At 41.9% G+C, this 12148-nt stretch overlaps 1 protein-coding gene across 2 annotated transcripts in view; it reads left to right on the top strand.

Annotated features, from left to right (window-relative positions):
* The window catches only part of tex2 (testis expressed 2), a 44200-nt gene that overhangs the window by 11534 nt on the left and 20518 nt on the right, over window positions 1-12148 (top strand). For both annotated transcript variants that reach the window (XM_080416340.1, XM_080416339.1), the window contains exon 3: window positions 8932-10528. In XM_080416340.1, coding sequence (XP_080272466.1) covers window positions 8957-10528 — 1572 coding nt within the window. In that variant the 5' untranslated portion in view covers window positions 8932-8956. The remainder of the gene's footprint in view (window positions 1-8931; window positions 10529-12148) is intronic.

Raw genomic sequence — 12148 nt, 5'->3', positions numbered from 1 at the left:
AACAAACACTTTAAACCTATAATAAAATAGCCGATCTACAAGCTCACAACGCGTCGCAGCTATTCTCAAAGAAAAAAAGCAACATTAAGAAATAAAGCCAAATAAGCAACTACACTTTGGAAATAAGCTAAAAAGAAACGCAACCACCAACATTTTTTACAAGCAACTCGCTTATAATAAGCGGACACTGCAACACTGGTTAACTTTTGAAACGTTTGTTTCAGAGAGGGAGAGAGAGAGAAATACAGAGAAATTGAGAATTCTAAATTGTAAATTGTTTACCCTCCTGTTCAGTTTTTCTTTTTTTTACACTGGCTTGATGTGTAAGACACACACACACGCACGTGCACGCACGCACACACACACACACACACACACACACACACACACACACACACACACACACACACACACACACACACACACACACATATAATCTCATTCTAGACACTGGTACCAAGAATCACACCTTCTCTTCTGATGAAATTACATGAACCAACACAGACGACAATGTGTGACTGTTAAGTACATGGGTCTGTGTGTGTGAACACACTCAGGTTTGGGACTGTAGTCATACGTTTTGGCGCCAGTGGTATTTAACCTGTTTAAAACATCAAATAATTGATTAAAATAGCCTTCTTTCTCAAGACGTGTTAAGTGGCATCCATGCTGTGCTAATTATAGGGCTAATATATTACATATTTAATTAAAGAGCCTTTGCCAAAACAACTAAGCTGACATTCTTATCAAAACAATAATGGATACAGTGGACCAATTCCACCAGAAATTGACGATAGTAAATATCTACCTATGTGTCTGTTTTTCTATCTTTCTATCTATCTATGTACAGTATGTACCTGTACATAGATATGTACAAAAATGTCTCTTTCATTTGTTTTTGTTTATTTTGGTACAGTAAGGGGAACATAAAATGTAAATATGTATATGTACTGTATACACACCTCTTTTGCTTTATACCTGTATGTAGGTCAGTTTAGAGAGACAGGAAGCCAAGTAAAGAGAAAGAGCAGAGATATGCGAGATGCAGGTCGGATATGACCCTGGTCCTCGTGCTCACTAGGACTATAATATGATCTGCATTCTGCACTAACTGGCTGAGCCTCCATGCATCCCAGCCCATAGTTTTGTTGATTGGATTCTCCTCCTTTATACACTGGGATCACTTCACTTTTGCCAAGCTGCAAACCCGGTCTGGACAGACTGGACCTGACCCGAGTTGGCTCTGTATTCGGACCGCTTTTTTTTCTCTCTACCCCAGATCTCTTCGCCAAAAATTGCAGATCTACAAGCTCACAACAGATTCTCCTACCATAAACATGTGTTGTGTTCAACAATCATAATCATTGTTTCAAAACCATACAATCAAGAATATATTTATTTAAAAGTTTATGTCAAGACAATGCTACAGGCAACAGGCACACCTCCAATGTTGCGCTATTCATTTATAATATTGATCACATGAATGCTACGCAATAGCCTAATAAGTCTGATCTGATCTGTTGAAGGATAGGCTACAGTATGGAATCTAGCCATCTGTCCATATCCGTTCCCCATTCCAACATGGGACAGGATATGTTGTTAATCTAAAGGACAGATGTCTCAGTAATCAATAAAACGGGATCTGGCGTTCCTGGATTCCAGCATCATAACGTTACCTCAGTCAAATGTGAGCATTCTTTAATAAAGAAGGCTTCTATAATATCCTTTCCACGTTTTATTAGCCTTTTATTTGGTGGTGGGGTTAAACTTTCTAAACTTCTTATTCTCATTACACATGAGAGCATTACTTTATTAACGTTCAGTTGATCCATCGCGCGATCGAGGGACTCGCTGCCAGAAGTTGTCAAGGCGGTAATGTAAATGTAAATCTCGTTTCCCTGGCAAAGAGCTTTCTCGCTTTGCTTGCTCCACCAGTTTTACTGCATACTTGAGAAATGGTTTCTGTTCTTTTGTTTTGCTGCTGTCTTTGCCCCACATGAAAACAGTGCATATGGTAAACAGAATGTGGTCATTGGAAGTGTGCTGCTGTTGTCTGTCAGACAGACGACCAAGAGAAGCATTGCATTATCTTCCTAATCGACTTATCTTTAGTCAGTGACTGAAATTAACTAATATACTAAGATGACTCCCAAACAGCCTGTTGCGTTAGAGGTAGCTGTGGAGCCCTGGCTGGGAATAGCTGTTATACTCAGGCATCAAAATAATATACTACAGTGTAATACACACTCGGTGTACGGGTAAAAAAAAACATGTTGTATTGATTGATTGACGTTTTGATTAATATCTTTATTGACGTTCTGATTAACATCTTTATTCACAAAGATGCATATACATTAACATATATTTGTGCATATCTGTAAAACACAAAAGTAGTGAGTGTAAATGTGTGCTACATGTTGGGGGGGGGGGTGCAGAAACATTAAAACAATATATATAACAAATACATTCATACAATTTCCAATGTACTAGAGGACAACTAAACAACATGGGTCCTGTGTGTGGAACCTGTTACGACTCAACTATGGTTATGATTACTGTGGGTCCAGCTGCTATTCAGTCAACTCTTTATGGAGGACTTGAGTTAACAATAGAGCTAATTGAATATCGGTTTCGATATATTTTTCGATACACAGGCCCAGATGTTGTCCACTCTCTGGACATTATGCTGATGGCCGTTCCTCTTCCAGCTCAGACGCAATAGGCTCTATGCATAACCGTAGTCCTGTTCCTATTTATTTTCCCATAGCTTCATTTGATTGGCTCGGCAGCAGATTTGAACTCAAACAGGTATGCCACCTGCTGGAAACACGGGACTACTGTTATGCACAGAGCCTATAAACGGAAAGGAATTTTATTAGCCAAATGCAGCTATTCAAATGACCAGATAACAGCAAACACTGGCTTTCAATTATATTCCTCAGAATAGGTTTTAGGATTATTTTCTTTAATAAATAGATAGACCTTGCACTATTGAATTATTTAAAATCACATACTGTCACATTGCTCTGGCCTGAGTAAAAGTCTTTATCTCAAACCCCCTTCTCTAGACTTCTTGGAACCAGCAGTGTGAGACATTTGAGATGCTCTGAGTGGGCTGGTAGGTATGTGTTGTCACACTGGCAGGCAGAATTAGCCAGGGTGACTTGCAAAAAGTACTCTTTTTGGGTGGTTAATAAGCTAGCAAATAAGGAAGCCTGTTCTACTGACTCCAGTTGAGAGGTTGTTGTGTCATAGAATGCAGTAGGGATGCACCGAATGGGAAATTCTTGGCCGAAACCGAATGCCGAAAATAGAAAACAGTTGGCCGAAAACCGAATACCGAAAGGCAGAATATGATAAATATATATACATATATATAATGAATTTATTTGTTTACCAATGTTGATCAGCTACCTGATTATGGCAAAAGACATGATTATGGCAAATAACTTAAATAATAATCACTATTATGGGTCCATAAAACATTTATTCAGCACTTTTGAATCCATACATTAATTCCAGACTGACTGCTGAAAGATTGTAAAATGTAAACATTTATATAATTATATAATAATAATATTCCACATTTTATTCCAAGATTTTTTGAAAATAGCATTGTTTCGGTGTCTTTCGGTGATATCGGCCGATATGTTTCGGTGTCTTTCGGCCGATATGTTTCGGTGTCTTTCGGTGATATTTTTTCGGCGTTAAAACCCTTTCGGCCGAAAGCCGAAAATGCATTTTTTTTTTACCATTTTCGGCCGATATGTTTCGGTGGCCGAATATTCAGTGCATCCCTAGAATGCAGGGATGCTCCTATAGCTTCCTGTTCATACGTACAGTATGTACATCAGTAGTTTTACACAATACAAAATGTTTGAGGCTTTACACAAATGAACGTTTAAGCTTTTCCTCGACCATGTAAACATCAGATTTGATTGTTGAAGATGTGATGGGTTAGCAGTGTTCCATAGATCGGCTCTACCATTGGAGGTATTTTCCATAACAGCTTGGTTTATTATGATTCAGAGATATTCCCAAGTGACCCATGAAAAGAGCAGTGGGCTGATGCTTTGTGTTTGTGTGCTCATGAACCAAACGCTCAATTGAAGTACGGAGGCATTAACTCTGGTACACCCCCAACCCCCAATCACATCAGTTTTACATGTACTGTACATTTACGCTCAAAGGACCGCAAAAGCAATTTCGACCAAATTGACATTCAGTTGAAAATACAATTTGTTTTCTTATTTTGCTGAAGCATAAATCTGGCATTAAGATCGTAAGAGAAGAAAATAAAATTTTTCACCTCCGTCATAAATATATCTATTTATACACAGCAAACTAGCAACAACTACAGTAGCACAACCATAAGATATGATGCCCTAGTCTGAAATATTGGCTGAATTTGGATAAACTGAAGTGAAGGCTAAGCCTCTCCAAACAATTCCTCTTGAGAATAGAAGAAAAGTGCATGAAACAAACATGAAGTGAAATGGGAATGCAATTACTATATTTGTAGCTTTGGCTAATGTCTTCATGATCAGTCTGCATTATTTGCCTGCTAGAGATAAACAAACATGTCTCCCCAACAGCATGCCACCTTATTGAGGTCATTCATTTCTGGGGGAAATATTTGTTGATTAGTAGCCATAGGTTGTTGACATGACAACCAGATACCAGATTCTTCTAGAGAATGCACATTCTGCTTGCCTAGGCAGGATGGCATGGAAATGCTAAATCTTTAGGAATTAAAAAAAAAAAAAAAAAAAAGACTAACTAAACTAAAACAATAAATACATTTTACTTATGATAATACTGTAGAATATCTTTTCAGCCATTTTTCATTGTCCAGACTTTATACCTAAATGAAAATGTTGTTCAATATTAAATCAGAATCCGTATTTATTGACAGAATAGCAATACATATAAAATCGGCACCATAACAATTGATATCGTACCAGGAGGTCCAGAATAAAATTGTAAAAGTAAGGCCTAACTTTACAACTGAGACAGTCAGTAGTCAGTAGTTCTTGGTATGAGGGAACACTGGGTCAGTGGGTTAGGTCAGTGTGCTTTCAAGCTACTCATTACCCATCGCATCGCACGTGGTTCGCCTTCTGGCTTTCACAGTGTTTCTCTTATATTATAGTACCCACATTATTGATTAGAATAGAGGTACACTGGTACAGCCTAGGTGCCTGGACCGCTATGCCAGCGGCCCAGGCACCTAGGCTCCAAAGTAGCCTCACTCCCCATCTCTCTCCCCATTTCCTGTCAGACTACTATCCTATCAATAAAGGCTTAAAAAGCCAAAACATGTATCTTAAAGAATAGAGATACACTGATATTATTTTTTGAGGCTGATGCCGATATCCGATTATTTCCCTTCCATATCACCCAATACCACATTTTTGCATAAATGTAGGTACACAATTGGTTGAATTTTGCAGACAGGCATGTGAAACTACACAGGCATGTGTCTTTTTAGATAATTAAGTACGATATATATCAGTATATACTATATCCCTAGTCTAGAATCTGTTTGCTGTTTTGTTTTGTCACTGCTTAAGCATTATTAGGAAAGCATGTTTTTGCCCATTTATGGTTACAAAATGCAGATTAGAAAATTAGGCTGTCAACCTACATTATTATTGAATATTTGACAGTCATACCACGCTTACGCCCCTCAAAATCCAATAGCTTCCTCTGATGACTCAGACCAAAACTGTGACTGCCTGCTACTGTAACATCCCTTAATTACTTTAAATAACTAGATTGTTCGCGCCCACAGATGCCGGTACCGTGTGTGTGTGTGTGTGTGTGTGTGTGTGTGTGTGTGTGTGTGTGTGTGTGTGTGTGTGTGTGTGTGTGAGAGCACGCTTGTGTTTTATAGCTCTATGAGTCTCCTCTCATTACCACAGAGTGTTGGATGCAGTGGGAGAGAGTTGTGAACATGTCCATAATGAGCTCATAACACAGGGCCTAATGAGGCTTGGTCACTTCTGTAATTAGTGCCATCAGTGTCAACGGCGCCATTAGTTCATTCAACATTGGCCGTCGCCCAGTCTGCACATCAGCACAGAGACGGAGAGAGGACCTTTTAGGACAAACACATCTGACTTACTGTATGGATTCTACAGCTAGAAAAAAAAATGTCTAGGCCTAATATATGCTCTTTATAGATGCTATAATGCTATAATAAGGTCATCTTTCCAGCTTGCAGCCCACTAGAATGGAGTCATTGTGCTGCTGCTGACCCTGTGGGCTGTCCAGCCAGGGATGTAGGCGGCTGGCTGACTGCCCGATGGGGGCAACTAGCGCACTCGTGACCATGTGACAATGAGTGGTCAGGTCAGGCCTGTGTTTGGGTGAGCCAGCCTGGGCCTGATGCCACCTCAATTGTCAGGACAAGGCTGCCATTGCCAAATGTCTGTAAACAACCTATTATGATGAGTTCTATTGTCTTTCTCCTTCGGTTCCTTGCACAGGCAAACAGAAGGACAACAGTTTGATTACACTGTGTCTGTCTTCCTCAACAAAATAGTGAAAGAAATGTCCTCTCCGGACGGATTCTGTGTCCTCCATCCACAACCCACCAAAAAAACAAAAGACACTAGAGTTCAAAACAAGGGAGTGCTGCAGCTATCAATAAAAAATAAATAAATGTGATTATACTATTGATTGCTTTTTCGATTAATCGAATAATCAAGAAGCGCAGGTTAAAAAAAGTATTGTGTTTTTATAATCAATTAAATTGATTAGTCTGATTAACCACTTCAGCCCTGTTTTATACTTAGTCATGCAACTGTGTTGGCGTTCTCTGTGTGGCGTTGTGTGTATGTATATTGTAGCCTCGAAGGCGAAGCTCAGCTAAGTCCACCCAGCGGCTACAGATCCTATAGCCTGCGGGGACCGTAACCGTGACAACCGTGCAGGAACTCTGAGTCTCTGCTGCTTACAGTATGACAATGAGTTGACAAAAAGCTAATAAACAGCTTACATTTGGGGGAAGTGAAAACAGGCTTTGTCACTGTCTTCATATGCTAATAGTCAATGCCTGTGTGCAAATTCAGATCAATTGCTCAACCCACTGAGGAGAAGAATGCGGATTAGAATGATGGACTGACGGATAGACAGAGGTTCCTTCATTTTATAGTAGGATAGTAGGATTCCTAATCTTTTCCGTCAGTCATGAGAACATTGTTGTGCTGAAGTACACTGTTCAACCCTAGCAGCGAAAATCCATAACTCTCTGACTGTCTCTGCAGATATCATGCATTATAAATGTAGTAATCAAGTGGCGGTAGGGAGGCACTTAACAGGATAGAAATAGAAGAAAGATGGGTCTATTTTTAAGCAAAGCAGAGGTATGTTATTCATATACTGTATTATGTTGTCTAGCTGACAAGTGGGGTGTGTGGTGTTCTTTTTCCAATCATGCCCTGGTAGAATCAAGTACATTTACATATGGGAGTAGAGCATCCGTGTTACATTTGAGCATGTGCATTCTTTCACTCTTGTATGTGTGAAACAAAAAAACAACAAAAGTTGAAAGGGCACAGGTCTGCAACAGGCCGGGTTGCCTACCCAGGGCCTGCAAACTTTGGTCATAGCCACTTGGAATGGGAATTATTTACAGTATATTATTAAATGTTGTTACCTGGCCTTTATAGCTGATCTTGTGTGTTATGGACGGGTGCCTGCCCTAAGCCTGTGTTGTAATCCAAATGTAGATCTATTTTTGAAACACTGTGGTTAAGTGATAAAAAAAAAAGCTGTTAAGACTGGTGGGGGAATTCACGCAATCTTGACATGTTTATAGGTCAAGGTTGACTTTGAATGCAAGTCACAGTCACAGGATCACTGTGTTTTATAGAGTAGGAGTGTTGCTGATATATCTCGAGTTCCTCACCAAATGCCGTCCCTTTCTATTCTACGGCCAGTTTCAAGAGGCAGCTAAGGATTCACACATAGGCCTGTGTAGCGTCTCGATCTGGTTTAATTTTTGAAGCTCCCACTCGAGGGAAGCAAAAGAAGCAGATGTGAGAGAAGGAGGTGAGATGAGGTGATGTTCACAGCAGGGGAACAAAATGAGAGAAAAGAAAGCTGGCAAGGTTTGGTTTGTAAGATCTTTTGTGTGTGTGTGTGTGTGTGTGTGTGTGTGTGTGTGTGTGTGTGTGTGTGTGTGTGTGTGTGTGTGTGTGTGTGTGTGTGTGTGTGTGTGTGTGTGTGTGTGTGTGTGTGTGTGTGTGTGTGTGTGTGTGTGTGTGTGTGTGTGTGTGTGTGTGTGTGTGTGTGTGTGTGTGTGTGTGTGTGTACTGAGAGCCACGTGTTAAGTCAGTCAGCAGGAGGTGAGTGGGAACAATTTCCCAAACATAGCCGATCTACAAGCTCACAACACATTGTGCTGTGATGTGTGTAGTGAGCTTGTAGATCTACTATTTTTGGTGTGCGACAGGTTGCGCAACTAAGTATAAATCAGGCAGTAGGACAGACCTGCTGGGTGAGCTGACGGAGAGCAAGCTGCGAGAGACACTCAGTGTGTCATTCTGTCAACACACACACACACACACACACACACACACACACACACACACACACACACACACACACACACACACACACACACACACACACACACTTCCAAGGAATAGGAGACATGCTTGCGTGAGTCACATTCCAGGCAAGCAGTCATCACAGCTGAATGAACCGGTTGGAGGATGAATGTATTACAGGAAATAATGTGTACAGTATAATCTCCTACAGCATCTCTTCTTGCTTTCTTCTGATGGATTTTTACACTCTAGAAGTTATTTTGACATTAGGTTAGGATGATGTGAAACTGCAAAGCAAAGGTTGCTTTATTTTATTTGATTGAGATCAGTGTCTAAATCCCATCTCCCTACTGTCTCTCCTCTCTCTCGGCAGACTGTAACTCAGTGGGAACACTGCGATGACAACCCAGTATTCCAGCCATGCAGACAGAGCTCAGTCCACTGACCCACATCCACGGCTGCCTGCCGCCGCTGCCCCTAAGCTCGCGGTCCAGCCATCGCTCTCCAGGAAGACCATCGCGATCCACTTCTCAGCTCTTGGGAAGGAGGAAGAGGAGGAGGAAGAAAAACTTTATGGGACGCCCGTCTCCCTTGTCTGTCCCGATCAGGGTGACTCGAGCATCGTCACGGCCTTAGAGGCAAGCGAGGAGATGTTCGAACTAGGGATTCCATCGGACTCTGTGGCCAAAATGGAAGTTGTTCCTCAATCGTCATCTGCACTTTGTCCAGATCCAGATCATCAGGATGCCAATGCTCCCATGCAAAGCCCACCATTACTACCCACTGAACAGAGAAGCTCAAGTTCCACCTCATCTCCGCCTAAATCTTTTAGCTTTCCCTCCAGTGACAACGCCTTCTTCAGCATGATGAGGTCTCTCTCCTCTGAGATTGAGCCTCGCGAGGGGCTTCCTCCTCCCGCCCCTCCAACGGTAAGGCACAGACAGCTTATGAAGAACCTAGTCAAATCCTTGTCCTCGGATACCTCACAGGAGTCCTCCTCCTCTTCCTCCTCTTCGTCTTACCGTCTCACAGATTCCCGCCTCAACTTGCAACTCTTCAAGCAGTTCACCCAGTCGCGAACGCCAACCGTCGCCGTGTCGTCAGCTGGCGATTCTAAAACGGTGCCTTCGTCTCCGCAAACGTCGCTGGATAGTCGCTCCTTCTTCAAGGTCTCGGACGTCGAAGCTCGGATTGAAGACACCAAGCGCCGTCTCTCTGAGGCCATCTATGAACCCCTCCAGCTTCTGAGTAAGATGATGGACGAAAAGAGCGGCGGCGGCAGTGGCAGCATCTACCGGCCTAAGGCTCTCTCATCCAGTGCCACAGAACTCTCTAACATGGCTTGCCTAAACAACGGCCACATGGAGAGCAACAACAACAACTGTATCAAGGAGGAAGAGGGCAGCGACTGGGGGGTGGAAGGCCCTAACGGCGGCGCCTCCGGTCAGGTCGAATCACCTTGCCAAAGCGTGGGTGACACCAAGAGCCCCAGCAAATCATGTCTAGGGTCCATGTCTTTGGACAAGTGCTCAATGTCTGCTCTAGCCAGGCAGGAGGATGAGGACTACTGCATCCTCTACAATGAGGACTTTGAGACGTGTTCAGACACAGACGGTGACAGAGTGGGTAGGAAAGACGTTACTGGGATGCAAAATCGAAGTAGAATGCCACCCAGGGGCGGCACTGAGCCATGCAGTGAAGACGAATCCGAAAGTGAAGAGTCCGCACCCAGTGTTCCACGCTACACTCTTATCACCCTAACAGCATTAGTCTATTGCTGCTTCGTACTGCCATTGCCCAGTTACATTGGTGGAATGCTACTTGGGGTTGGACTGGGGTTCCTTTTAGCCATTGGTGTGGTGTGGCTGACAGGACCAAAGCCTTCTGGCCACAGTTTCAGACATTCCAGACGTCATACGGAGCTGTGGAACATGGCCCAGTTGGACATCAAGGAGCCAAACATCTTTAAGGTCACTTGGTCTTTTCCCCCCTTTGAAAGTTTTAAAAATCCATTCTGTTGTGCACCTGTAGCCTAAAATGTTGGTTGATTAGGATATACAGTATATATATTGTGTGTGTGTGTGTGTGTGTGTGTGTGTGTGTGTGTGTGTGTGTGTGTGTGTGTGTGTGTGTGTGTGTGTGTGTGTGTGTGTGTGTGTGTGTGTGTGTGTGTGTGTGTGTGTGTGTGTGTGTGTGTGTGTGTGTGTGTGTGTGTGTGTGTGTGGTATGTATATAAACATACATACATACACACACACATATATATTGGGGGAGGAGTCACCTTTTTGATGTTTTCAAAAGTATTACTACACAGTAAAGTAGACTAGACCCATTCCTTACAACATAGATAATAATAGTACATCAAATTTATATAGCGCTTTTAGTACCCAAAGTCGCTTTACAACAAAACAAAACTTTATTAGGAGAGAAATGGTTAACTCATTGAGTGCCAATGACGTCTTTTGACGGCCGTTTTCAGTGTGCCATTAGTGCCAATGACGTCTTTTGACGTCACCTAAAATAATTTTTTTTTCCAAAATATATATACGGTATATATATATATATATTTTTTTTTGTTGTTTATTTTGGTTTTTTTTTTTTTTTTTTTATCTCAAAGGAACTAGGAGAAAACGATTTTCAAACAGTTAATGCTCCATCCACTTCAATGTTAAAATGTAAACGGAGAAAAAAATCACATTTTTCCATTTTTTTGTGGCACAGGGATCAACAAGCTTGAAATAAGCCTGGCAGAAGGCAAAAAAATCTGCAAGGAAAAAAACACTTAACTAAGACTAAAAGGCAGAAAGGGAGAGAATTAGGCGGGGAAAGCGAGTCTGAAAAGGTGGGTTTCGAGGGAGGCTTTCAAGTGCCCATCATCATCACCAGTGACATCACAATCACCGCCCTCTCATGTTGGCATCAGTGCAAAGGGTTATTGTAATGGCCAGTATAAAATGCCACAATGTGGCTAGTAAACAAAATGTAATTTCATGAAGAAAATCTATTAAGGACCATCAAATGTGATCATCCTTGCTTCTAGTTTGTCCCTGCATTGATCTGTCTGCATCGGTTGGGAAAAAAAGAAGAGAGTAGAGTCATGGTTGATTGCTCTGTTAGTATAAATGGCCAATAAATTACCTGAGGAAACCAGCCAGTCGGCTCATTTAGCCGCATTACTGCTCAAATGGTTTCTAGCCTCTGTGGGTTGTATTTTAGCAACAAAGCCTGTTAGCCTGTTCTTTGTCCACTGCTAATGCTCATCCTAAGGATTAGCCTGCCAGTGTGACCCCCAAGGCAGCCATTGCGCCATATAGTCTGGTCACCCCACAGTCCATGGCCGCCTTCCAAATGATGTCACCTTTGTATTGAACGCAAAGTCCACCATAATGGAATGGGTCCGATGTCTCATTTGACCCCTTGCACTACAGCTGGACAGATTGCTGGCTTAGTATTACTCTCAGACTACACAGTATTTGGACCTGATCTGGGCTCAGCATAAGAATAAGAATATACTTATGACACTTCTGTCTATCTATCTGTTTCTCTATCTCTGTTTTATGACTTAACCATGTCCCATTTTTTTTATTTCA

This window comes from Gymnoscopelus braueri, assembly GCF_963280865.1.
Source record: "Gymnoscopelus braueri genome assembly, chromosome: 2".
Taxonomy (NCBI): Eukaryota; Metazoa; Chordata; class Actinopteri; order Myctophiformes; family Myctophidae; genus Gymnoscopelus; species Gymnoscopelus braueri.
This window is presented reverse-complemented; position numbering and strand designations above follow the sequence as displayed.